Genomic DNA, 23,490 nt, shown 5'->3' on the forward strand with positions numbered 1-23,490 from the left:
GGAGGGGGAACTGGGCTTTCTTGCTTTCCATGGCCTCCCAGATTTCTGGGGCAGCAGGGGCCAGGGGACAGGGTTTTGAGGGAGAGGTGGCGTCTGTGTCCTCCATCCCTCCTGCCACCAGAACAAGTTTAAGCCCCAGCCCTGGCAGCTGAAGTAATGGGCCATGTACTCTCTCACTGCTGGTCAAATCTCTCACCCCCACCCTTGTCCTCTCCCCCAGCACATACATCCCAAAACACCCTAAGTGATAGGCAGCCCAGGGCCCTCGGGACATCTGCTGGCTAATCCTGGCTTATTGAGGGCAAGGCCAACTGTCAGAGGGTAAAGACACCGGACTTAGCAACATCTGAGCCTGCCATGCGCCAGACCACAGTACAGGAGCTGAGAGAGCTGCTTTGGGGGCCGTTCAAGCCCCTACCTGAAAACATTGCCCACCAAAGTCGGCACCCCAGCAGTGTTGGGTGGGCTAATGAACGGAAAGAAGCCAATGGTGAGTGAGTACTCGGCTCTGTTGCTGGCTGGCAGGAAGTGTATTCAGGAACATGAACTCCCACCACCATCCAGGGTTCATCTCAGCCCCACAGATGGGTCTGTGGGACCTCGGACTTAGGGGAGTTTTGCCATCACCCACAGTTTGCTCCCCCACATGTAACCCAGCACATGTATTTTCTGTTCCCTGATAATTTCTCCAACGCAGGCCGGGGAGGGTGGAGTGGAGAGAGGACATTGGAACTGATCCAGGCATGTCTCTGAGGGAAGCCTGCAGATTCCATCCAGAAAGCTGATCAGTCATTTGGGCAAGTTATGCAGGAAAGAGGGGAAGGCAGAAAAGTGGGTCCACCGAAGCCCCTCCTGGCCTCCCACTTGGTCCCAGGGCCCAGCCTGCCCAGCGGGCACATGCCTTCAGACCACACCAGGAATCGCCAGCCTGGCACCTGGCCTCACGCCCAGAGTGGAGCACAAGCAGTTCTCTCCAACACCCCTGCAAGCTTTATTTCCTGGAAAGCTGCCCATAGGGGAGGCACAGAGGAGGCAGAGGAGGTAGAGGACAGAGAGGGGGCACAACTACGGTCTGGTCCGCAAAATGCCTGGCAGGGCTCCAGGGCTGCCAGGGAGTCGTGAGAGCTCTTGGGCAAACTGCTGTGTGCTGGGCCCTCACTTCTGGGGCCCTAGGGGCTCGTGACAGGCCCTGTGCCCTCACAGCAGTGCAGGAGCTGGGCCCACTATCTCCTGGGAATCTGGGGGTAGGAGGGACATTAGTCAACTCCTCTGACCTCACTGCAGGAACCTTAGGCCAATTATTGGGAAGACTGACTGTAAACCACTGCAGATATCCCCGTTGACCAGGTGGGACAAGGAAGGCTCAGAGAGGACACACAGAGAGTTGGGGGCAGAGCTGGGCTGAACTCTAGGTCTTGGACCCCCAGGCTTTTACTCTTGCTCCCATACCACCAAACAAGGAGACCAGACATGCTGGGGGGTGGGGTGGGCTGTGGGGTGTGCAGTGCGGGTGGGACATTGAAAAGGCCGCGTCTCTGACTATGGGGGGTGGAGCGGGCTCTGTGGCTCCTTTCCCCTCCTTCCCTGCCGCCTGGCGGGGGCTCCTTCTGCTGACCTGCCTCCCCTCCTGCCACCCTGGCCTGGCAGAGACAGGGAGGGGTGACTCACCCCCTCTGTACATGGTGACAGGGTCCTGAGGTGGGGGGTGGGGTGCTGCTCAGTCAGAAGGAGAGGAGTCTCTGTAGTGCTGGCACTTCTGGCGCTGGGCCTGGGTTCTCACCTCCTAATTAGTCACTTGGTTAGACAAGAACCACAGCTTGTACCACGAAGGCCTTTCTGATAATGAGTCGGACCTGCAGGAAGTCCGGGGACAAGCCACAGGGACGTATATGTAGGGAAGAGCAGGCCAGGCAGAAGGCACAGGCCGAGGCGGGAGCCAGCCTGGTGTGTGGGAGACACCGCTCGGAGGCCCGGGGGGCGGGGGCCAGCCAGCAAGGGGCCTAGGGATGAGGTGAGCTCAGTCTCCTGGGCCAGAGCACGCTGGTCGTTACGGCATTGTGAGGCTCTGAGTGAAATGAGGAGCTGCTGCAGGATTTGAGCAGAGTAATATGTAATATGGTACGCTTGAAATTTATGAAGGTTCACTCCCGCTGCTCTGTGAGGGGGGCAGGGTGGACGGAGAGCCAGAGGGAAACAGGAAAGCAAATAGTTATCAAGTGCAGAAATCTGGTGTCTCGACGCTCGTGCTGAGAGACGGTGAAAAAGGGTCAGATTCTAGACATGGTTTGAAGGCAGGGCTGGCAGGACATGCTGACGGATTAGAGTCGCATGGGGCTCATATCTATGGTCACCCCACACCACTGTCATGAGAACTGAATGAAAGAGCAGCCCTTCCCTTTCCCTCTGCTTGGAGGCTTCCAGGAGCCAGGAGCCACTGTGCTACGACCCCCAGGCTCAAGGTGGGAGCAGGCAGTGTGTGGGGAACCAGCGCTGTCACACAGCAGCAGGGAGGGTTCCAGACAGAATGGTCCAAGCCCTCATCGTCCCCTTGGGGAAAATGACTCTCAGAGCACGACTGGCTTCAGGTTGAAATCCAGCTCTCCTGACACTCTTCAGGATTGAGCCAGGGGACCCAGCCTGCTGGGGCTACCACCAGTCCATAGCCTGCCAGGACCATGTCCTCACTCCTCTCTGGGCCTTGGTCTCCCCTTTGCATACTGGGACATCGTTCTCAATGGTCCCCATGGACCCTTCCCGCTCTAAGGACCGCCCACCCTTACTAGGGCCTGGCCTAGAATGCAGAGTCCGACAGGCTGAGCTTTGCAGAGAAGAGGGTCAGCCCCCAGTGGCTCCTTCAGGGCCCCATGTCCAACCTGAAAGGTCCACTGCTCCCCTTCCAGGGCCAGGAGGGCCCCTCTGTTGCCCCTCACATCAGCCATTGTCAATCAGCCGGAAGGACAAAGCGTGGGGGTGGCTTCCTGCCAGGTTAATCTGGGTCAACTGTGTCGATGTCATTCCAGGCACTGAGAGTGAGAGTCAGCGGGCCAGTGCAGAGGCAGGACCAGGACACCCCAAGTCACAGCAGCCCTATGTCCACACACTCCCCACCCCAGTGTTTCACTCACCACAACCTCCATCTCTACAACCCCACTGACTCCCCACCGCCTCTAGAGACAGCCTGGGCCTGCCCCTGGCCTCTGGAAGCTCCCGCCCCTTTCCGCTCTGCATCTCCACTCCAGTTCTGCTTTCCAGCCTGTCCTCCCTGCTCCACCCACACATGTTCTCCCAACCCTTTAAGGCCTCCTCCTCCCAGCTGCCTTCCCTGACTGCCCCAGCAATGGCTTCTGTCTCCTCTCAGCAACTCCCATCACCATGGCCCTTTGGGCCACGAATCCCCAAATTATTGAGTTGTTGAGCCCCTGCACGTGAGTCTGCTTGGGACAACCAGCCTAGGAGGCCCCATGTGTGGGCAGGCACCTCTCTCTCCTCCTCCCTGGCCTGCAGAGTTCTCTGGGTAGAACATGGATGAGGCATCTAGAACAGACATATTCATTTATCTCCATTAATGCACTGGTGACTCCCTGGATAAGCTTTGTAAACTGTAAAGTGGTGTGCACGGGGGACCTGGGATGAGGTTACAGGAGAGCAAAGGAAGGCCAATTGCTAGGGCGTCAAAAGCAGGCAAGAGTTGGGAATCACAGCCAAGAGTATCTGCGAAAGTAAAGGCTTAACGGTGGGACTGGACTTGAATGGTGAGGGAGCCTAGCTCATTCTGCAGGAAGTGATGGATCCAGGATGAGGGGAGAGGCACGAGAGAGACTAGGACAGATGTGGGGTGTGGGATAGAGGTCAGGAGAAAATGGGGCCGACAGTGACTGCACCTTTGGGACCTGTAGTTCTAGACTGGGTTGGGGCCTGACAGAGGGAAACACTTGGAGAGGAAGTACCATTATGAGAGGATTCGAGTTACAGGGAGGCAGTGGGAGGGAGGCACAGCAGAAGAGGCCACTTATCCGCTGCTCTCGCCACAGGTCGCTGAAGGCCCAGAGGACCCCCGGAACACCTCCCTGAGTGTGGAATCTGTCATGAGCCACCTGTGTCCCTGTAATAAGGAGACCATCGTCGTCACTCTCCATGGGGCCACCAACCTCCCTGCCTGCAAGGATGGCTCTGAGCCATGGCCCTACGTGGTAGTGTAAGTAGCTGCCTGAGAGTGGGGTGGGGGCTGGTGTCAGCTGGAGCAGAAACCAAAGTAGGAATGTTTGGAATATGAGCACCCAAAGGTTCGGGGCTGGGCCTTGATACCCAGGGGAAAGCCAAGTGTGAATCACACGGGGCTGAGGGATCTGCAAATGCGAGGCCTGGCCCCCTCTTGCTGTGTGGAAGCTGCTCACCAGGGCTGGGGAAAGAAGGAAGGGCCACTCCTTGAATCCAACGCCCTCTGGGCAGGGCTTGGCCACAAACAGCCTGGCCTCAGGAGGCAGGGTGCCTGGGGAGGAGGCCTGTCTGGGGGTTGTCAAAGGAAGGAGAAGACCTGGGGCCTGCCGCGGCTGGCCTGGGTGGGGGGCCTCATTCCACCATGTGCAGTTCTGGGGTAAGGTGCTCACGCCATGCTCCTCTTTGGCCCCCACCACTGCTCCAGTCCTGTCTATCACGGGGGCTTCCCTAGTTCTGGTCCTTGAATGTACCCCACGTGCCCCCTCCAGCTAGCTGAAGTCAGCCTGGTATCCGAGTGGGGCCAGCCAGGCCACGTCTGCTGACTGCCTCACAGACTTCACTTTTCCCAGAAAGGCATCAAAGGGCAGCAGAGTCTCCATCCGGCCAGCCTTCCACGTGGATGTTGGACATCCGCTCAATCTTGATTATAAAGCCCTGTGCAGTGGCCCCTCCCATAAGCTCGTCCTCCCTTAGCCCCTTCTGTGGACAGTGGGAGCCACCAGCCCCCCCCCACTTCCTTACACCTCCCCTCCTCCACCAATAACGGCATCATACAGTGCCTGCCTCCAGGCTTTCCCCTACATTTTCTTTTGGGGAGTGCATGCCCCATCCAGCCCTCTCCCCAACAGTTGCTGAAATCCCACCTTCAAAGCCCGTTCATACTGCCCCCGCCTCCAGGCAGCCACCAGAGTTGAGCCCTTCCTCCTCTGGAGTCTGGCAGCAGTGGCTACACTGGTCAGATGCACTTCATATAAATTATGTGCTGCACCTCTGTCCCCAAAAATGGGGCTCCCCAGTACAGGTCCAGGTCTCGTCTCCATTTCCCCCTACAGGGCTCCCAGCATAGGCCTGAGCACAGACTTAGGGCCCCAGGAACACTAGGTTACTATGACAACAACCCCTGAACCCCCCACAGAGTGAAACGAGGATAGACGGTATGCTGGAGACCAACAGGTGTAACACTTGCTTGTGTCCAAGGCGCCGTTTCCACTCGCCCAGCTCGCGGGTCCTCCCCTCCCCCAGCTCCATTTCTGCAGTGAGGAAGGACAGGTGGCGGAGAGCGGGCTTGTCAGGGAGCTCGCCTTCCCCGCTCAGCTATTTCCATAAACCAATTATCGCCCATCATCTCGGGAGATTGAGGCCCTGCCTATCACCAATCCAGCCTGGCGGCGGGCGGGGAGCTGGGGGCCCCGCGCTGCTCCTCGGCAGGCGTCGCGACCTGCGCCATCACCCGGTTGCCATGGGAACGCTCAGTTGGAGCCAAGCCGGCCCGAGCCCGGGTGAAGGGTGTGGGGGCGGGGGGAGCTCATCGCCGCACCCATCTCCACCTAGGGAGGAAGCAGGGAGAGGGGCCCGGGCGAGGCTGCAGCCTGCGTTCCGGGCTCCGGGAGGCTGAGCTGCCACCAGCCCAAGGTGGTGCTAATGAGATGCAAATGAAAGCAGAAGGGAGGGCTTCTGAAAAGGCAGGCCCAGCTGGTGGGACCTGAAAGGGGCTTTTAGTGCGAGCCCCCAGCCCCAGGCAGGAACCCCAGAGGGAGGACCACGGCTCTCTGAAGACCTAAGCCCTGGGAAGAACATGATGTCACCCGTATGTCTGATTCCAAATGCTCAGTAAGAAGACATACAATGGGCATAAGAAGTCCACTAAAGTTTTCGTTTTTCTCACCATGAATATTTTGATGCTTAAAATCAATATTACATATATGTTAGGTACATTAAATACTATTAAATAGTACATTAAATAATATGTATTAAATATATGAGTATATAATGTCATATTCTTTCAAAATATTGTTTCTCCTCTTTCTGTTGCCTGTGTTTTCCGCTTCTCCCAGCTTGGTCTCCTGGCCTAATTTCCTGCTCTCTGCCAGGCCACGGTGTTTCACCTCTGATTGGAGGTGGGACCCTGGGGATTCCTGCGTCTGCCAGCTCTGCCCTCCTCTCTGGGTTTGTTGCTTCCCCAGCAGGCAGACCCATGGTGGTGGGCGTGGGGGTTGCAGCACCAGGGAGTGCCCCGAAGCCATTCACTCTCTGAGCCCATTAGTGGGGACCTGGAGAGGGTTCAGGGGCAAAGATGCGCCTCCCTAGTTTGGAGTGTGACCCCTTCAGCCCATGCAGGCTCCAGCCTTGAGCCAGTCTAGTAACAGGGTGCATCCTCCAGTAGCCACCACCCCAGGCCCACACGTCCATTTGGCTCATCTTGTGGTTCTGTCTCTTTGCATCTGAGCCACTGACCTGCTTCCAATCTGACCCACCTCTCCACCGAAATAGCTTCAAAGTCACCAGCAATCGCCTTGCCTGGCCTTACATCCAACAGTCATCTCATTTGCAATCTCTCCGCCCCTCATGACCACTCATTCTGTTTGAAGCCCTTTCTTTTCCTGGCTTCCAAATGCCCCACTCTCTTATTTTCCTCCCTGGGCACCCCTTTATCTCTTCCACCTGGCATTAAATGTTGGCTTGTCCAGGTTTCGACCGTCGTTTGTTCTTTCTCCATCCTCTCCTCATGAGCTCATGCCCACCCTGGCATCAGTGATCACGTTCTTTCACCCCCGTTCAACCCATCACCAAGCCATGTCAATTTCTCTCCCGTCTGGGATTTGGCTGCTTCTCTCCACCAGCTCCACCACCTTTCGCTTCTGCTCTTGGTACCTCTGATCTTGCCCCCTTCAAAATCAGGCTACTGTTTGACACCATGGTACCGTCTTGCCAAAGGAACCGGTTCTTTGAATCATCCAATGGCTTCTCATTGCTCCCAGAGTAAAGAGGATTCCAGGCCCAGCACAGCTGGGTCTTTGCCGGCCCCTCCAGCTCCCTGGCAACACAAACCCTTCTCTTTGCTCCAGCCACAGCGGACAGCTCTCTATTCTCTGAACAGACCCTGTTCCCTCCCACTCCAGGCCTTTGCACACTCTCCCTCCCCTCTTTGGATCTCAGCTCAGTCATCACCTCCTCAAGGAAACCCTCCAAGACCTCCTAGACCCAGCTACCTCCTCTTCCATGACATGCTTCCCACTGCGGGGCTCTGTGCTTCTCCAGTGTTGCAGCTGCACGTTCACATGCTTTGTGTGCGTTTATGTAATTCCTGGTTTCCTCCTCTTCAGTGCCACCCTCCTCTGTGCCCCACTAGTGTCACGAACGACCACCAGGTATCTTTTGCTCACCATCCGATCCCTGCTATTCAACACAGTATCTGGAATGTAAGAAGCTGTCAATAAGTAATTATTGAATGAATAAATGAATGAATGAATGAATGGATGAATGAATGGATGAATCCGCCCCATTTCTAGCTTACTTTGTGACTTTGGGAAAGTTACTTCACCTCTCAATGCCTGAATACTTTACCTGGGAACCTGCTTCAAAGGGCTGCAGAGATGGTGGAGCCAGACAGGGAGAGATGCTGCCAGGTAAATCATGATGCAGGGGCCGGGGGCGGGGTGAGGGGTAGCCTTAGCAGTACCCACAGTGGGCCCGGAGACCTATCAGAAGAGAGGCACAGGGCAGTGGAGAGAAGCCAGGATGGAATCAGGAAAGCCCAGAGTCGGCCACGGCCCCGACTCTCTGTGTGACCTCAGGCCAGTCCCTGCCCCGTCCGAGTCTCCGTCTTCCCGTGGCCAGGATGTATGCTTTGGCCTCCACACTGTTCCAAGCTTGCTGTGTTTGTGCTCTGGCCTGGGAAATAGTCTCAGTTCTTTAGAAGCAACAAGAGCCTCAGCTGTACCACCCAAGATAGATTCTACACCCGGGTCTGCTGGGCCAGTGCCCAGGCCCGGGTTCTTCCCTGACTGGTCTGTGTGCCTGGCTCAAGGCCCTGGGGCCTGAGCAGTGCCCGGCACCTGCCTCCCAGCCTGGCACAGAGAGACCTGACAATCAGAGCACGGCAGGGACCAGGAAGGCAGTGGCCCTGACAGGTGGGGGTGCCCAGTGGGCAGGGTATGGGGAAGGGGCCAGCCAGGAGATGGCCTGTGGGGTTCTGACCACTGGCCAAAAGCTGATGGCTGAGCTGCCAGTTGGCAGCTGCTTCTCTGCCTGCTTGCTGCCCGGAGCTAATGAGCATGGACATAGCCAATGCTGAGAGCAAGAGGGCTGCTCCTTCTGTGTACGTGGAGCAAGCTGGGCCCAGACCCTGGCGGGAGGGGCAGGGTACAGAGCCAGGCCGTTTAGTCATACTCAGAAGTCTTTGGTTTTCTTGGATAAGCGTAAGAGCCCTGACCCTGGCCCCAGACGGAGACCGACCTCGATCACACCCTGAGTCCTGACCCTGATCACAGACCGAGCTCTGGCCACAGAACTGGGACTGACCTTGGTCACAGACTGAGCCCTGATCCTGGTGGTTACTTGAAGAAGTTATTGAAAGTGGGACAATTGTCTAAGGCCCTGGTAAAAGACGAAGAAGGAAGGTTAAAGAAGGTTATATTTATCCAGTGCCTACCATACACTTGGCAAATGTGCTAAGTGTGTATGTGGTGTGTGTGTCTGTGTGTGAGACATAATTTAATCATTGCTTAGTCCTGTGAGCTAGGTAAAGTACTATCCTCATTTTACAGATGAGGTTTTTGAGGCTCAGAGCATTTCTGGGACTTGGCCAAAGTCCCAGAACTAGTAAGTTCCCAAGCCGGGACCCAGGCTTCCCAAATCCGAGTTCTTTCCACCTCATCCCGCCTTAATCCTCGTGCCTCAGTCGCCCTCTCGGAAGCGGACTGTGGGCATCAGCTCCCTAAGCCAGCTTTCCAGAGAAGATCTAGGGAGCAGCCTGCAGAGCTCTCCCAGGTGTGGACTGCGCACACCTTACCCCGTCTGGCTACGGTTTTGGCAAAGGGCTCCAGAGGGCAGGGATTTGGGTGGCGTGGGTGGAGGCCTGGCACACAGGTGACCCCAGAGTTGTGTCAGCAGCCGGAGGGATGGGCTCAGTGAACCCAGTGATATTCCCAGTGACAGTGACAGTGATCATGGGATGGTCCCAGGAAGAAAGCGGCCGCACTGCTGCTGATGTGCCATGCCGCACTCAAAGCTTGGTTCTCCACACCCTGACGCTCACCCAGCAGGCCCTGGAAGCAGGTGGCATTGGCTCCACGTGATAGCCCAGGAGGCCGAGGCCCAGGACAGGGAAGGGACTGTTCTGAGGTCACATGGCTGTCCAGGGGGAATGGAGCATATGAAGGTGACCATCCTCATCGGGCCAGAGGTCAAGGCTCCTTCCCTCCCAGCAAAACGCCTGTGGGGAAAAGCATGTGGGCAGGGAGATGGCCCTGGTAGGACCTGGGGAGCCGGGGTCTACCCACACCTGCTCCCATGACGTCTCAAGTCTCAGAGCCTCAGAATTGTTGTTCGGTGAGAATATTCCTGCATCCCACAGTTGTAAACACAGCTAGTGTCAGTGGTTAAGGATGGTTGGCCTGTGACCCCCCAGGCAGACTGAAGCCACAAGGATTCTTTCCAGATGTTCCCCTATCACTGTTGCCCAGGGTCCCTGAGGTCTTCTCATGCCCGAAGCACTTATTCAGACCCAAAAAGCACGAGGTCTCCCCAGGGGCACTGCTCCTGGAGAAGCAGCCCCGGAAGGCAGTGCTTTCCCAGAGAAGCAAGTACGCCTGGGGAGACCTCAGGCAGCGAGGCAGGCCAGTGGGGGCCTTCTGCACAGGCTGCCAGCCTGTTTCTGAGCGAGGGCAAAGCTGCCAGCAGGGCTCCTCCTGCCCCCCAGGACACCTGGGCAGCCAGGAGTTATGGTGTCTGGCTTCCTTCTGCCCTTGCCTGGCCCCCATGGGCTTCAGGGTCAAGTGCTACACAGTCCAGCATCTGTGGAAGAGTGGGGGAGGCCACCGGGCAGGGAGCTGGGACCTGGGTTCCAGCTCAGCTCCCCCTGCTTGTGGTCTCCCCGTTTCTGTCACCTGTGGTCCCTACACACACAGTGAGCTTCTGTCAGAAGGAATGGCACCAAGGATGGCAAAGTCCGTGCCTTCAGGGCTCAAGCCAGTTGCAGAAATATGGCAGCCAGCCAGGTGTGTGACGCAGCAGAGGAGCAGTGATTGTGGCAAACTCGAGAGCACACAGGCCATTTTAAGGAGCAGCCCCGAGCCACCCCACACCCATTTCTGCCTTGGAGTAATGCAAGCTTAGGTTGTCAGCTCTCTCAAATTTTCAAGAGAGGCCAGAAATCCAAACAGCGGGTGTGAGACTGGCCAGCTTTTACAGGAAGACCAATCACCTCTGCTCAGTTAGGATCTCTGGACCTCTCTTCATCACCTCCCCCAACCCACTCAGACTCAACCTCCCCCTCCAGTTTCACCAACTGTCCTCTTCTCCCAGGGGCCAGTGACTTCCCCATGATGCATGTCCTCTATACGTGTCTGAGAGGTACCCCTTCTTTTCTTTTGGAGGGTACCTGGATCCCCCCCCCAGCCCAAGAGCTGCTTCTAGGGCGGTGTACAGCAGGGTCCAGCCGTCTGGGCCGGGGCAGGCCTAGCAGAGCTGGAGCAGAGGGGCTACCTGTCTCCATGGGACTTTCCAAGGGTCTGTGACCCCCTCCTTCATTCACAAACACTTGTGGGGCCCCCTGTGCCCAGGCTGGGGGCTGGGACCAGACCCAGCAGTGTCGAGGCTGGCCCCTGTCCTCGAGGAGCTCAGGCTAGCTGGGGGTGGTGGTAGTGGCGAGTACACAGGTAAATCTCCCTCACTCATGCTTTGCCCACAGTCTCCCAAGGTGGACGGTGGTTAGCGGGGTCCAGGCCTCTGCACTTGGGTAGCAGGACCCCTCAGGAAGCTGGTCTTTGGCGAAGGGGGCAGGAGGCAGGGCTGTGTGTCTAAGATACCCCCGACTTCAGATCTTCAACTAAACACCACGCAAGCAAGGCCAGAAACCAGAATCAGAGTGATTCAGGTGATTCTTGTGAGGTTAGGAAGTTCACCCATATGTCTGCCCCCGTTTCTCCTGCTCTGAGGCTGCATCCATGAGGAAGGGGATACACAGAAGAGTGGATGACCAGGCGACCCGTTGAGAACGATCCCAAGTCATGGCGAGGCCTTCCAGGGCTGTCTCACCCAGGCCAGCACCTTGCCAAGGAGCCTGTCGTTCCGTCCCCTGGAGCCGCTGTGCTGCCTGTCAGCTGGCTCTCCCCCTGTCCTAAGACGATGGCTCCCAGGGCCCTCATCCAGCTGGCCACGGGCACACTACTGCTGCACTCTCCACAGGCTGGCAGGCAGGTGGTGCAGGCAGGGGTCCTTCTTGGCTTTGCATCGTCTCCTGCCTCAACAGAGAAAAACAATGTCTCTGAACGAGGAAATCCCACCAGGAGAGAAGAGGGTGTGACAGTGTCCCTCAGACCAGGGCTGGAGCCCGAGTTTGCACTGTTTACAGCTCTGTGGGCTGTGGCTTTCCCCTGGGTCAGAGGAAAGAATACCCCTGCTGTTCCTCCAGGAGCTGCCATGGGGCGTGCGCGGTGCCCATGAGGGTCTGCCCGACATCAGAGGGGCTATTTCAGATAAAGTGTGTGGGGGCAGGTGGGAAGCAGCAATCTTGTTCTATAGAAAGATGTTTCCCTTTGGCAGAGCGCTCAGCTCAGAGCTCCTTACGATGTCCCATTTCTGACTTCCAGAGCAGTCCCCACTCCCTGCAGGAAAGTGCGCGAGAGACACGCCCCTGTGGGTGGGGAGTTGGCTGGTCTCCAGCTTATAGCCCCCTTGCTCCAGTCAGTCATTCTTTAAATCGAGGTCCACCTGTCGTGGTGTAGCTCCATCGGCAATTAACGATGGTTCATTCGAGTCCAATTAATAAATGAAACCCAGGATGAGAGGCCATCGCTTTGCTGAGAATAACAGCTCTGTTCATGCCTTAAGTGGGAACCTCCAAAAAGCTCAAAACCCACAAGGACCAGTTGCCCTGGGGGCGGGGGGAGGGGCAGGCATGGAGTGGGGGTGTCGTTGATGTGCTGTTGTCTGGTGAAGTGGGAGAGGGAGAGAAGCGGGCGTCAGACCAGGTACTATCTGCCTCCTCCTCTGAGTGGTTCCTGTTGGCCAGGGCCAGACGTTGTGAGGCCCAGTGGTTTTCCCTCCTGACTGTCTGGCCTCGGAGGACACCGCACATGGGCGTGGACAGAAGGGGGCTGGAGAGAGAGCAAGGTCAGAGAGGACCACAAGCCTTGCTCTCTTCCTCTCTGACCACCCAACCCCGTGTTCCCAACCACAGACCTGGATCAGCCAGCCAACCTCTCCCCAGCCCTGCCCACCAGCCAGCTCACGGCCCCTCCCAGCCTCAGACTCTACCGTGTTTTGCCGAAAATAAGACCTAGCCGGACAATCAGCTCTCAGGTGTCTTCTGGAGGAAAAATTAATATAAGACCCGGTCTTATATTATATTAGTAATTAGTCTAATATTATATTAGTAAAATAATACTGGGTCTTATATTAATTTTTGCTCCAAAAGACTCATTGACTGGCTAGGTCTTATTTTCAGGGAAACACGGTATCTTCTACTTGGGAATGTCTGTCTACTCAAGCCCTGCCTCCTCCAGGAAACCTTCCCTTCTGGGTCCAGTGGAGGGAGGCTCAGAAACACAAGAATCCAGCCTTTGCTCGTCCTGCTCAGGTGACCACCCCGCCGAGGCCGACTCTCGCACGCTGTCCCTGCTGCAGGATGTTGGGCTCCCAGCTGAGGAGCAGTCACTGGTTTTTCTGTGCCTTCCAGGGATGGGGGTAGGCCTGCGGTCTGGGGGTCTGGCTGCCTCTTGGCCTTCAGGAGGCTGGGGGAGGCTGGCCATCCTGACTCAGGCAGGCACAGAGGGTGCAGGTAGAGGGGACTAGCCCTGCCTTCTCAGGACAGAAATGAGGCCCCATCGTGGCACACCTGGCATCTAGCCTGGAGCAAACTTAATCTGAACCTGTTTCCCCATCTCCAAGTTTCCCAGGTTAGCGAGAAACAGGGCTATGGCGGATGAGGTCAAAGGGTCTCAAGACCTCTCATTTTACCACACACCCATCTAAAAGTTCTGCCCAGCCTCCCTCTTCCTCCACCTCCGTCCCCAGGAGCTTCAGGACTCGGGGCACTGCCCAGCGAGGACCCCGCAGCCAGAACAGAGCTGAACTGGGGCTCTCCCATGTTCCTTGTCCCCCTGGAGCTGCCCTGGGATTGGCACTCAGGACAAGCCAGATGGCCTGCATCCTGAGCTTCCAAAGCCCTCTCCAGGATGGGGCCAGGGTTTGATAACTGTTCATGTTCTGAGGCTTTGAGGAGGAGGGAGACCAAGAGGACAGGCTGGGCAGCTGCGGGAGCTGAGCGTGGAGACCTCAGAGGCAGCTTGAAGGCTGGCCGCTGGGTGTGGGGGATGGAGATCGGGTACAGTGGGGCACACAGACCTCTCTGGGGCAGCCTGTGTGTGTGTGTGTGTGTGTGTGTGTGTGTGTGTGTGCGCGTGCGCCCCCCAGCATGCCTGTGCGCGCGCGCACACGTGCTGGTGTTGAAGTAGGGACATCAAAGAGAATGGCTGGTCAGGGGAGACTTCCGGAGGCAGGGACAGTGGCACACAGGTTCTGCCCCCGAGGTGTGTGCCCTGGAGGGCATTCAGAGGACAGTGCAGGGTTGGGGTGCTCTGGAGCTTGGGCACGCTCTTCCCCCACTCGCCTCCGCCCACAGCAGCAGCCCCTGGGAACCAGACCACGCTCTTGCCGTAGGTAGGGCCTCACAGAAGGAAAGCAGAGTCCTTCTCCTTCCCTCCCTCTCACGGCTGTGCTTGGGCCTGGCCCCCACAGGGCCACTGGCTGGCATTTCTCAGGCACACACATATCCCTCCAGCGCCCTGGGGTCGGGCCAGGCTGGGGGTGGGCACATTTCCCGGGGGCCTGCGACCCAGGACGGCTGCACTGTGCCTCCGAACCCAACCCCAGTCCCATCCTGAAGTGGCTGCCCTCCCCACCACGGCTGCCCTCCCCACCACGGCTGCCCCCCCCACCACGGCTGCCCTCCCCACCACGGCTGCCCTCCCCACCACGGCTGCCCTCCCCACCATGGCTGCCCTCCCCACCATGGCTGGCTTACGTCTGAGGCCCAGGACAGCAGGTGCACCCTGGGGTCTGGGGACAGGGACGGAGGGTCTCAGTCTCGCAGATGGCTATGTGCAAGCGGGTCCTGGAGAGCCCCCTGGGCTCTGACACTGCACTGGGAGACCTGGCTCCCTCAGGGGCCTGAGGGTCCTAGAACCCAACCCCCGGGTGCCCAGCTGAGTCGGGGCTGGGAGCAGGGAGTGAGCCGGTCCCTTTCTCCAATTCTCTATGGAATCAGAGGCCCCCTCTAGCCCTGCAGTTTCTAGAATAGCATCAAGGCCCAGAGGAGTCAACTGTGCCAGGAAAAGCCATTACCCTGACAGGCTCCCTCCATCTGCTAAAAGCTCCCGCCTTCCCCTGGGGCCTCATGCCCACTCACGTAGCCCTGACACTTCTCCCCTGTGTTTGAGGGAAGGAGGGAGAGATGCTTGCTTAACTCTTCCCACGCCTGAGCTAAGTCAGCACTGGGCGTAGGCGCCCTTGGCCTTGCCCAGGGTCCTTCCTGTCTTTCTCCACCCAGAATTCCTCCTGCCAGACACCTAGCAGTTTGTGGAGAGAAGGGGAGGGGGCAAAGATATCAGGAGGGTGGAAGACAGGCTGTGTGGGTGACGGGTGACAAGCTGATTCTGCCACTGCACTGCTTGTGACACAGGCCCGCACTCACCCTTAGTTCTGTCTTCTTGGCTCACTGGGAGGCCCCTGAGGGTACAAAATACTACGAGTGGTGCAGGAGCAGCTTTGACGTTTGGGGCGTAGAGGACTGGCTTCCTCCTTACACACCGCCCTGGAACCGCCCCCTGGAGTGGAGGGGAACACCACCACCTCCACAGGTGGGAATGCACAGAGCAGGCAAAATCAGGGGTGATGGCTGCTGAGAGCTGAGGCTCTGACTTGGGGGCAGCTGTTGGCAGGGAGAACCAGGGCCCAGAGCCGCAGGAGGCGGGGTGCGGATTGCACCCTTCAGCCAGCAGAGCTCATAGAACCAAAGGAAGGACCTGTGTGGTGAGGCGGCTGAGCTGTGCCCACCGGCTTTGATGCCTTCTCTCCAGCCGGGCAGCAGGGTGGGCAGCGATGCATCTGGGTGCGTCCTGAGTCTGAGGAGGCTCCAGCTCTCGGGGAGACCCACCCTTCTCATCTCAGCCCTCCCTCGGTGCTTCGTTCTCCCCTTCATGTTGCCCTCAGGTCCCTGTGAGAAACACCCAGGTTGTTTTATATCACAAATGAAGGAATAGCCTGAACCGGCCCTTCTGCATGCAGGAACATCACCCCGTTCTTTCCAGCCCCTACAGCCACCCTCGGAGGGAGGGGCGGCACCCCTTAGAGAGGAGGGAGATGACCCGGTTAGGGGGTACCTGGGCTCCAAACCCAGTTCTGTGTGTAGCCGAAGCCTGTGCCCTTTCTAGGACTTCACAGCAGCCAGTGACCCCACTTGTATATCAGAGTTGGGGTCACAGCAGACTGGGGGCTATTATTAATAATAACACTTTTGTGGTGTTTAACAATGTGGCAGGTACTTTACACATAGTCGTTCTCTTCATACTCTCAACAGCCCTGTGTCATCCCCATTTCACAGATGAAGGAAGTCAGGCACAGCAAGGTTGCATGCTTTGCCCAGAGTCACACAGCCAGTAAAGTACAGAGCTGGGATTTGGAACCCAGACGGTCTGAATCAGGGACCGTGTTGTCCTTACCATGCCACGCTCCCTCTCCATCAAAGCAGAATAAGGAATCCTCAGCTGACCCCTGGAGCTTTGAGACGGACCCCCACAAGAACAGTTATCCACAGGAGTGGGGCTGTGACCAGTGGGGACCAAGGAGCCAGGCCACTGTGTCACTCAAGTCCAGAGGACCAAGGGAGCAGTACGGGCCAGGGGCCCAGGTGGCTTCCTGCAGGAGAGGAAAAAGCCGGCTGGGGAGGACCGCAGGCTGGTGCTGCTAACACAGGGCGCAGATGGGCTCTGAGCTTCTGGTGGGACTCAGCTGCCCCACACTCCCTGTGGGGGCCTCTGAGGGTGGGGCCAGGGCAGCTTTGACCCTGAGGTAGTTTGTGCACGAGTGCGTGTGAGGCTCTCCGACGTTCCCTTCCCTGTGATGGCTCCACTTAATGGAGCAGCACCATCTATAGCCCCAAGATAAAAACCGCCTCAACAGGAGAAGTACTGACTCTCACTGAGCTGCTTGGTGCTTCAGGATCTCAGGGACACTTACCCCAGGGACCTGTGTGATGCCCTGGGGTGCAGAGGTCGGCGGCTCCCATCTTAGTTTGGGCAGCTTGGCACTGCACCAGCTGGGAGTGTTTGACGGCCTCAGAGCCCTCACCCTGGCCTGCCCCGTGCCCAGCTCCGGTTGTGCAGCCCCGGGCCCTGCACACAGTGGGTGCTCCAGGAGGCAGGAGCATGCGTGTTTTCCACTGAAGGGGTTCAGAGCTGTGGGAGCCCAGCTGAGCCTGGGGAATCTGGCCCAGAAGGTGAGGGAAGTGAAGAGCAAAGGGAAGGCCAGGCAGGCAGCACCACACAGCCGCCCTGCCCACCAAACAGGCCTAGAGAAAAAGGTCAAGAGACAGGAGTCAAGTATGTAGGCGCCTGCTGGGAGCCCTGTGCTAGCAGGGGCAGCAATCAGCCCCGCAAGGCGTCTCCCCCACTCTCACCCCCACTCTGCACTCTGGTGCCCGAGTCCTGTGAGGGCCTCAGCAGTGGCCAGCAAGATGGTGTGTTCACCTGAGCAGGCAGGGCAGCCTCAGAGATAGACCTGGTGTCCCCTGGCCTGAGGTGACACGGGTGTCTGCCTGGGAGGGAGCTTTCATGCTCTGTCCACTCCGCTCAGATTCAGGGGTGGTGTAGTGCAGGAGGGGTGAGCAGCAGGCAGGACACCCTCCCTCTGAGTCAACCTGGCCCTCCCCTCCCCAGGAAAACCACGTCTGAGGAAGCGAAGGACCAGAACTCCAAGGCAGTCACGTCTGTGACCACGGAGCCCACCAAAGCCCCCATCTGGGGGGACACAGTCAAAGTGGAGATCCAAGCTGAGGATGTGGGGCGAGAAGGTGAGGCGGGGGCTGGGGGGCCTGTGTGTGGGGGAGGGGCCGGAAGGCAGGAGCAGGGTCCCTCTCAGCTCAGCTGGGTGCCCCCTGAACACTTCCTTGGGCTCAGTTAAAAGCACTTTAAAGAAAAAAAAATCATAATACTGTCATGCCTCATTTCACCAGCCTGCGCGAAAAATGAGTTGTTCTACATAAATGAATTTTCCAGACAATGAAAGCTTATCTTCTTTATGACCGTTGTTATTATTTTCATGGTGGTTATCACCACCTCTCTCACCGAAACGGCACGTTATAGCTTCCTGGCACGCCCCCACGAGTCGCTCGGAGGAGTCACCCTGCCCATTGCTTAGGTGAGAATGGTGAGGTTCAGGAAACTTAAGTAACTGGCTCAAGGTCAAGTCGTCAGTAAGCGGAGGACAGAGGACTCAGCATTATATGCGCTCACTGCGGGCCAGCATTCCAGCTGCTTTCCTAGCGTGGCTTCTTGTTCTGCCTCATCCTCCCGGGCACTGCCCACGGGCACACAGCAGCATCCCCATGCTTCCAAGGGTTGGGGTCCACTCTCATGGTTCTCACTCCTCCACCCCTGGAGGTCCTCCAGCCCACATGTCTTGGCAAATTCTAACTGCAGGCAAGTTAAGGCACCAGTCAGTGTACACGCATATGTGTGCACGCTTGTGTTTTCCACACTGAGGCTCTCGGGCGGGAGTTGAGGCGGACACGCGGGAGTGCTGGCTGGCTGATGGCGGGACCGCTGAGGGCACGGCATGGGCACTGTCAGCGCAGACCCGCAGGTGCCCATGACGTCTGGTCTTATCTGGTCAGAAAACCTCAGGCTCCCATCTTGCCGGTGGCCTTCCCTCAGAGGACGGGCTTTACTTCTCCCTTTGAAACCTCACCAGGGACTTAGAATTCCCTGTCCACCTCACAAAGAGCAGAAAGCCAGTGGCTGAAGACAGTGGCAGGGGAGGGAGGAAAAGGGGGAGGAGGGAACGTCAATAAAAGGAAAAGAGGCTAGTTCTGGGTCAAGCCAGAGGATATTTTTTCTGCCATAAAGGGATGGGTGGGGCTGTTGGGAGGATATGAGAGAACATGAAAAAGGAGGAAAAATTGATCTAGGATTTCATGCAAAGGCACGTGTGTGCCTGTCTTTGTGAATGTCTGCATGATGCTGGCTTGTGTGTGTGAGTATGTGCTAGGGACTGCCTGTAGGCAGGCATGTCTGTGTCGTGTGTGTGTGTGTGTGTGTGTGTGTGTGTGCATGCATCTATGTGGCTGGTGGGAAGTTCAGAGTTGTGGTGAGTGAACTTGGGCTGGAATCCTGCCCTGGGCTCTACAGGAAAGGGTATGATGAGCCAGTGGCCTTGAGCCCATCTGTGCAGCAGAGCAGGGAGCGGGACTCACTGTGGGAGGGAGCCTCTCGGGCAGGCAGAGAATATTGGCAAGTGCCGCTTTGCAGATCGAAGTAGCTGGATGCTTGTTGGAACCTGGTTGAAACCGGTTGCTGTGGTGACATCTGCAGTGGGGGGTGGGGAAGAAGGGGACCAGGCCAAGAGGTGGGGGAAGGGCAGGAGGTAGCTCAAGGATGTGTTAATGAAAAGCAAGGGGGAGTTGCAGACCCTGTGGTTGGGCCAAAATAGGCAGGCGGCAGAAAGGGCTTGTTGGCCACACAAAGGAACCAGTGGGAGGCTGAGGGGCACAGTGCCCAGGGAAGAAGCTGATGAAGCGTGTCTGTAGCATGGAGACAGGAACATGGAGGGACGGCTGTCCATTCCCCACTTACAGCTCATCTGCTGGCTGCCCACACAGAGCTCCAGATATTGGGGGTAGCGGGGGGGAAGGCAGGACATTCAACCTTATTTGGCCTCAGCAAATTCCAACTGGATTTGGGGACTCAGGGGATTTGGGGACTCAGTGGCCTCCACAGCTACTGTTGTAGCTTCAGCTGGAAAGCATGGAATCCCCCAGCTGAGGCTTTTCAGTCTGCTCAGGGCTGGGTGAGTATTTGGAATTTTACAGATGGATAATGAGGAGAAAAATAGTAACAGCTACAAAAAGCATTTGCTTAGAATTTTATAGCTTGAAAACACATTCCCCTCCTTATCACAAGATTAAGAGAGGGACAGGGTGTTTCTTTTCTAAAGTTTTAACATTTTGCAGAGCAGGAAAGGAAGCTCAGAGAGGTTAAGTGACTGGCTAAATGTCACAGAGCAACTTGGTGTGGTGGTACTAGAACCCAGGTCTCCTGACTTCAACTCCTTTGCCTTACTCTGCTTTCTTCAAGGCAGACTCAAATCCTGTTGGTGTCCATTTTTCCCACTTTCCTTTGAGCACGGACCCCATATGGCCAGCTTTGAGGGACTTTAGCAAGTGCCTTACCCTCTACGTGTCCTGTGAGGAGGAGGAAGAAAGCAAGAGTAGTCAGCAAAACCTTCAGCTTCCTCCTCCATCCCCTCATCCAAATGACCCACCCCAGCTCCAAATGACCCAGCAGCGCTGGGCTCCCAGCCTGCTCAGCCCACAGAGCCAGCAGCTGTCCCTGGTGCTGAAATGCCATTGTCGCAGGAAGGCAGGCAGAGAGCAAGAGGCTACCCAAGAGTCTCCCTTAGGTATATCTGTCTACCTCAATCCTTTCTTTCCCATTCGCTTCTAGATCTCTCTTTTATCTCCTTCTCCCTCATTCTTCCACCCTTTTCCTTTCCTCCTTCCCCATGTCCTCTTCCATATCATAGACTTAGAGAGTGGAAGATGGCTCAAGAGTCACCAGTGCAACCTCTGTGTGATGTTGATCAAGTTATATAACCTCTATGAGCCCCAGTGTCCACATTTTAAAAACAGAGATGGTGATTCCTACTTAAGGGGTTGTGGTGGGGATTTGTTGGAATAATGGCTCGGGAACACTGGCAGGCGGTCCTTCCCTCAGAGGACGGGCTTCACTTCTCCCTTTGAAACCTCACCAGGGACTTAGAATTTCTCGTCCACCTCACAAAGAGCAGAAAGCCAGTCTCTGTTTTTAAAATGTGGACAGTGGGGCTCATAGAGGTTATATAACTTGATCAACATCACACAGAGGTTGGACTGGTGACTCTTGAGCCATCTTCCACTCTCGAAGTCTATGATTTGAGAAGGAAGAGGACATGGGGAAGGAGGAAAGGAGGAGAAGGGTGGAGGAGTGAGGGAGAAGGATATAAAGTCCCCAAAACACTTAACACGCATCCCCATGCCTGGCACCTAGTAGGTGCTCACTAAGTAGTACTGCCATGATTCTTTCCAGGTCATTGGTGTTCTCCTTAGAGTTTATCCCAAAGTTCATGCATTTGATGACAAAATGTCTCTTTGGAGAGAGTTTTCTAAGTGGTGCATTATTTTTAGTGTTTAGACTAGTTTGCATTTACTTGGAGTAAACTTTTATTGGTGTTTGTATTGAAAGATTTCTTTTTTTTTAATTGGGAAATGTTGGGGAACAGTGTGTTTTTCCAGGGCCCATCAGCTCCAAGTCAAGTCATTGTTCTTTAATCTAGTTGTGGAGGGCGCAGCTCAGCTCCAAGTCCAGTCACCATTTTCAATCTTTAGTTGCAGGGGGCGCAGCCCAGCATCCCATGCGGGAGTCAAACTGGCAACCCTGTTGTTAAGTTTGCACTTTAACCAACTGAGCCATTTGGCCGCTCTGTGTTGAAAGATTTCTTGAGCAGATCTCTTTTCCTTACTGAGCCTCAGTTTCCCTATCTGCAACATGTGAGAGATAATTCCTGCCTGAGGAGCAGTGAGAGTGTTTGTAACCAAAGGAAGGAGCTTTATTCCGGCTTGCTTGCGCGTCTCTGTGCATGCACATGTGTGTCTGTTGCCAAGGAGGGTGTGACCCAGTTCTGCGTGTCTATCCAGGGGATGGGAGTTTCTAGACCATGGAAGACAATGCATCTTTGGGTCCTAGCAGCACCTAGTACACAGCCTTGTCCTGTGCAGGGGTTCAGACAGTGCGTGTGAAGTGTGCCTGTGTGTGTGGTACATGTGTGCATGCGTGTGGATTCCTCCCTGTGACCCCTGCTCCCCTACTCTCAGCAATGTCTCTCACTTCAGTTGGCGGGGTGGTGGTCAGCTGAGCCTGGTCCTGACCCTGTACTCACTTTTTCTCTCCCCAGATGTGGTCCTCAAAGTGGTGGACAACAAAAAGAAAGAAGAGTTGTTGTCATATCAAATCCCCATCAAGTACCTGCGTGTCTTCCACCCCTATCACTTTGAGCTGGTGATGGTGAGTCAGAGCCCTGGGCTCTGGGCCCACACAGGCCTGGCAGAGGCAGCGGGAGGACCCCCAGCTATTCCCTCAGAGCAGCCCTGGGCATCCATGCCCATCCTGCACTATGACAAGTCTAGGACCATGGGTCTCAGGAAACACAGCTCTTGGCAGGTAGACAGGAATGATTTCCATAAGAATTTGGAATTCTCCAAATTCATCTCTATCAAACAGCCCAACTGGCACAGAACATCTACCACATTAAATGAATACACCAACTAAAGATGTATTCTGATTTTAGGTACAAGTATGTTGGAAGGGTGGGAATGTATGTAAAAATCAAAGCAATACAGTATCTATGGAATACCTGCTATGTTCCAGGTCAGACACTAGACACACCATCTCTAATCTTCAAGGTGAGTTATGCTTTGCAGACAGAGGACTGGGGCTCAGGAGAGTGCAATCCTCTCCTCCTGGGTCACAGAGCAAGTGAGGAGCAGACTCGAGGGTGAACCCAGGCCACACCATCTCCCAAGCTTGGCACAGTTCTCTCTGTGCTGCCTCCACATGCTACCTTGGCAGGATGAAGCCCCAGGACAAGTGGGGTATTTGGGAGAGAAAGTGTTCCCTGAAATGCACCCATCTAGTGGGGCTCAGGGCCCTCAATCCGTGGTCTGAATCTCCCAAGCCAGCTCCCCTGCCCGCCCCCTCTCCCCAGCGCTGGTTGGTGGAGAGGAGAATTCACTCTCTGATTGCTCAAGTACTTGTTAAGCACCTACTGTGTGCTAGGCACTGGGCCAGAGATGAGCAGAAGCATCACTTCCCTCCTTCCGGTGTGCACTCAGGCCTCTACAGTACCTTAGAGTAAAGAAGGATGTGAAGCTGGCTTGTCTGGGTTTCTATCCCAGGTGTGCTGCTTGCTAGCTACATACCCGGAGGCAGCAGCTTAACCCCAGGCCTCCATCTCTCCTCAGCAAAACTAAGACAATATACCTCCTACCATGACCCTTTGGAGGATTAAGTTCAATGACGGGCATAAAGCACATAGTAGGTGCTCATGCAGCCTAGTTCCCTCATTCCTCCTTTCCCCAGGCCCCGGTGCTGACCTCTTTTCCAAGCGACTCCTCAACCGTGGCCTCAGGGGTCTGCACCTTTCCAAGACCAGGCTCCAGGGGAAGGCAGAGAAGCGAAGCCCCGAGATTAGTGACTCACCTGGGGCCTCAGCACTTCCGCTGCAGTTCTGGGGGCATCACCCAAGCCCCCTGCCTCTCCGTCCAGGCCTTGTTATCGCATCTTTACACAGAGAGCAGGCAGGCAGAGGGTGATGATATTCAAATAGAAAAGGGAAGATTTATTATATTGATCTCCTTGGAAGGGCTCGCAGGGACCAGGAGCGTTAATTATCAGCTCGGCACCTCGGTGGAGCAATGCCAGTGGTCGTCTGATGAGGGCTGGATTGATGGCCAGGGTCTGTCCCTTAGTCAGCCCCCTTTTTGTGTGTCCTCTTCCCCTCCACCCTGTCTCCAGCCCACCCAGTCTGGGAACGCCAATGAAGCCACTGCCAAGACCCAACTGTATGCGACAGTCGTCCGGAAGGGCAGCTTCATTCCCCGCTATATTGGCTGCAACCACACGGCTCTGGAGGTGCCAGATGGGGCCCCTGGTGAGGGTGGGGGGAAGGTGCAAGCTTTCCCAGGCCTCAGGATCTGCCCTTTTGGGGCAGGGGTGTGTGGGGCAGAAACCAAGAAGGGAG

The 23,490-nt window shown here is 56.3% G+C and overlaps 1 protein-coding gene across 1 annotated transcript in view; it reads left to right on the top strand.

The window, feature by feature from the left end:
* The window catches only part of CCDC33 (coiled-coil domain containing 33), a 103,829-nt gene that overhangs the window by 18,840 nt on the left and 61,499 nt on the right, over positions 1-23,490 (top strand). Inside the window, 4 exon segments of the mRNA XM_033108774.1 lie at positions 4,048-4,195; positions 17,376-17,509; positions 21,646-21,755; positions 23,265-23,381. Of these exon segments, the coding sequence (XP_032964665.1) occupies positions 4,048-4,195; positions 17,376-17,509; positions 21,646-21,755; positions 23,265-23,381 (509 nt within the window).

The sequence above is a fragment of the Rhinolophus ferrumequinum genome, chromosome 6 (genome assembly GCF_004115265.2).
Source record: "Rhinolophus ferrumequinum isolate MPI-CBG mRhiFer1 chromosome 6, mRhiFer1_v1.p, whole genome shotgun sequence".
Classification (NCBI taxonomy): domain Eukaryota; kingdom Metazoa; phylum Chordata; class Mammalia; order Chiroptera; family Rhinolophidae; genus Rhinolophus; species Rhinolophus ferrumequinum.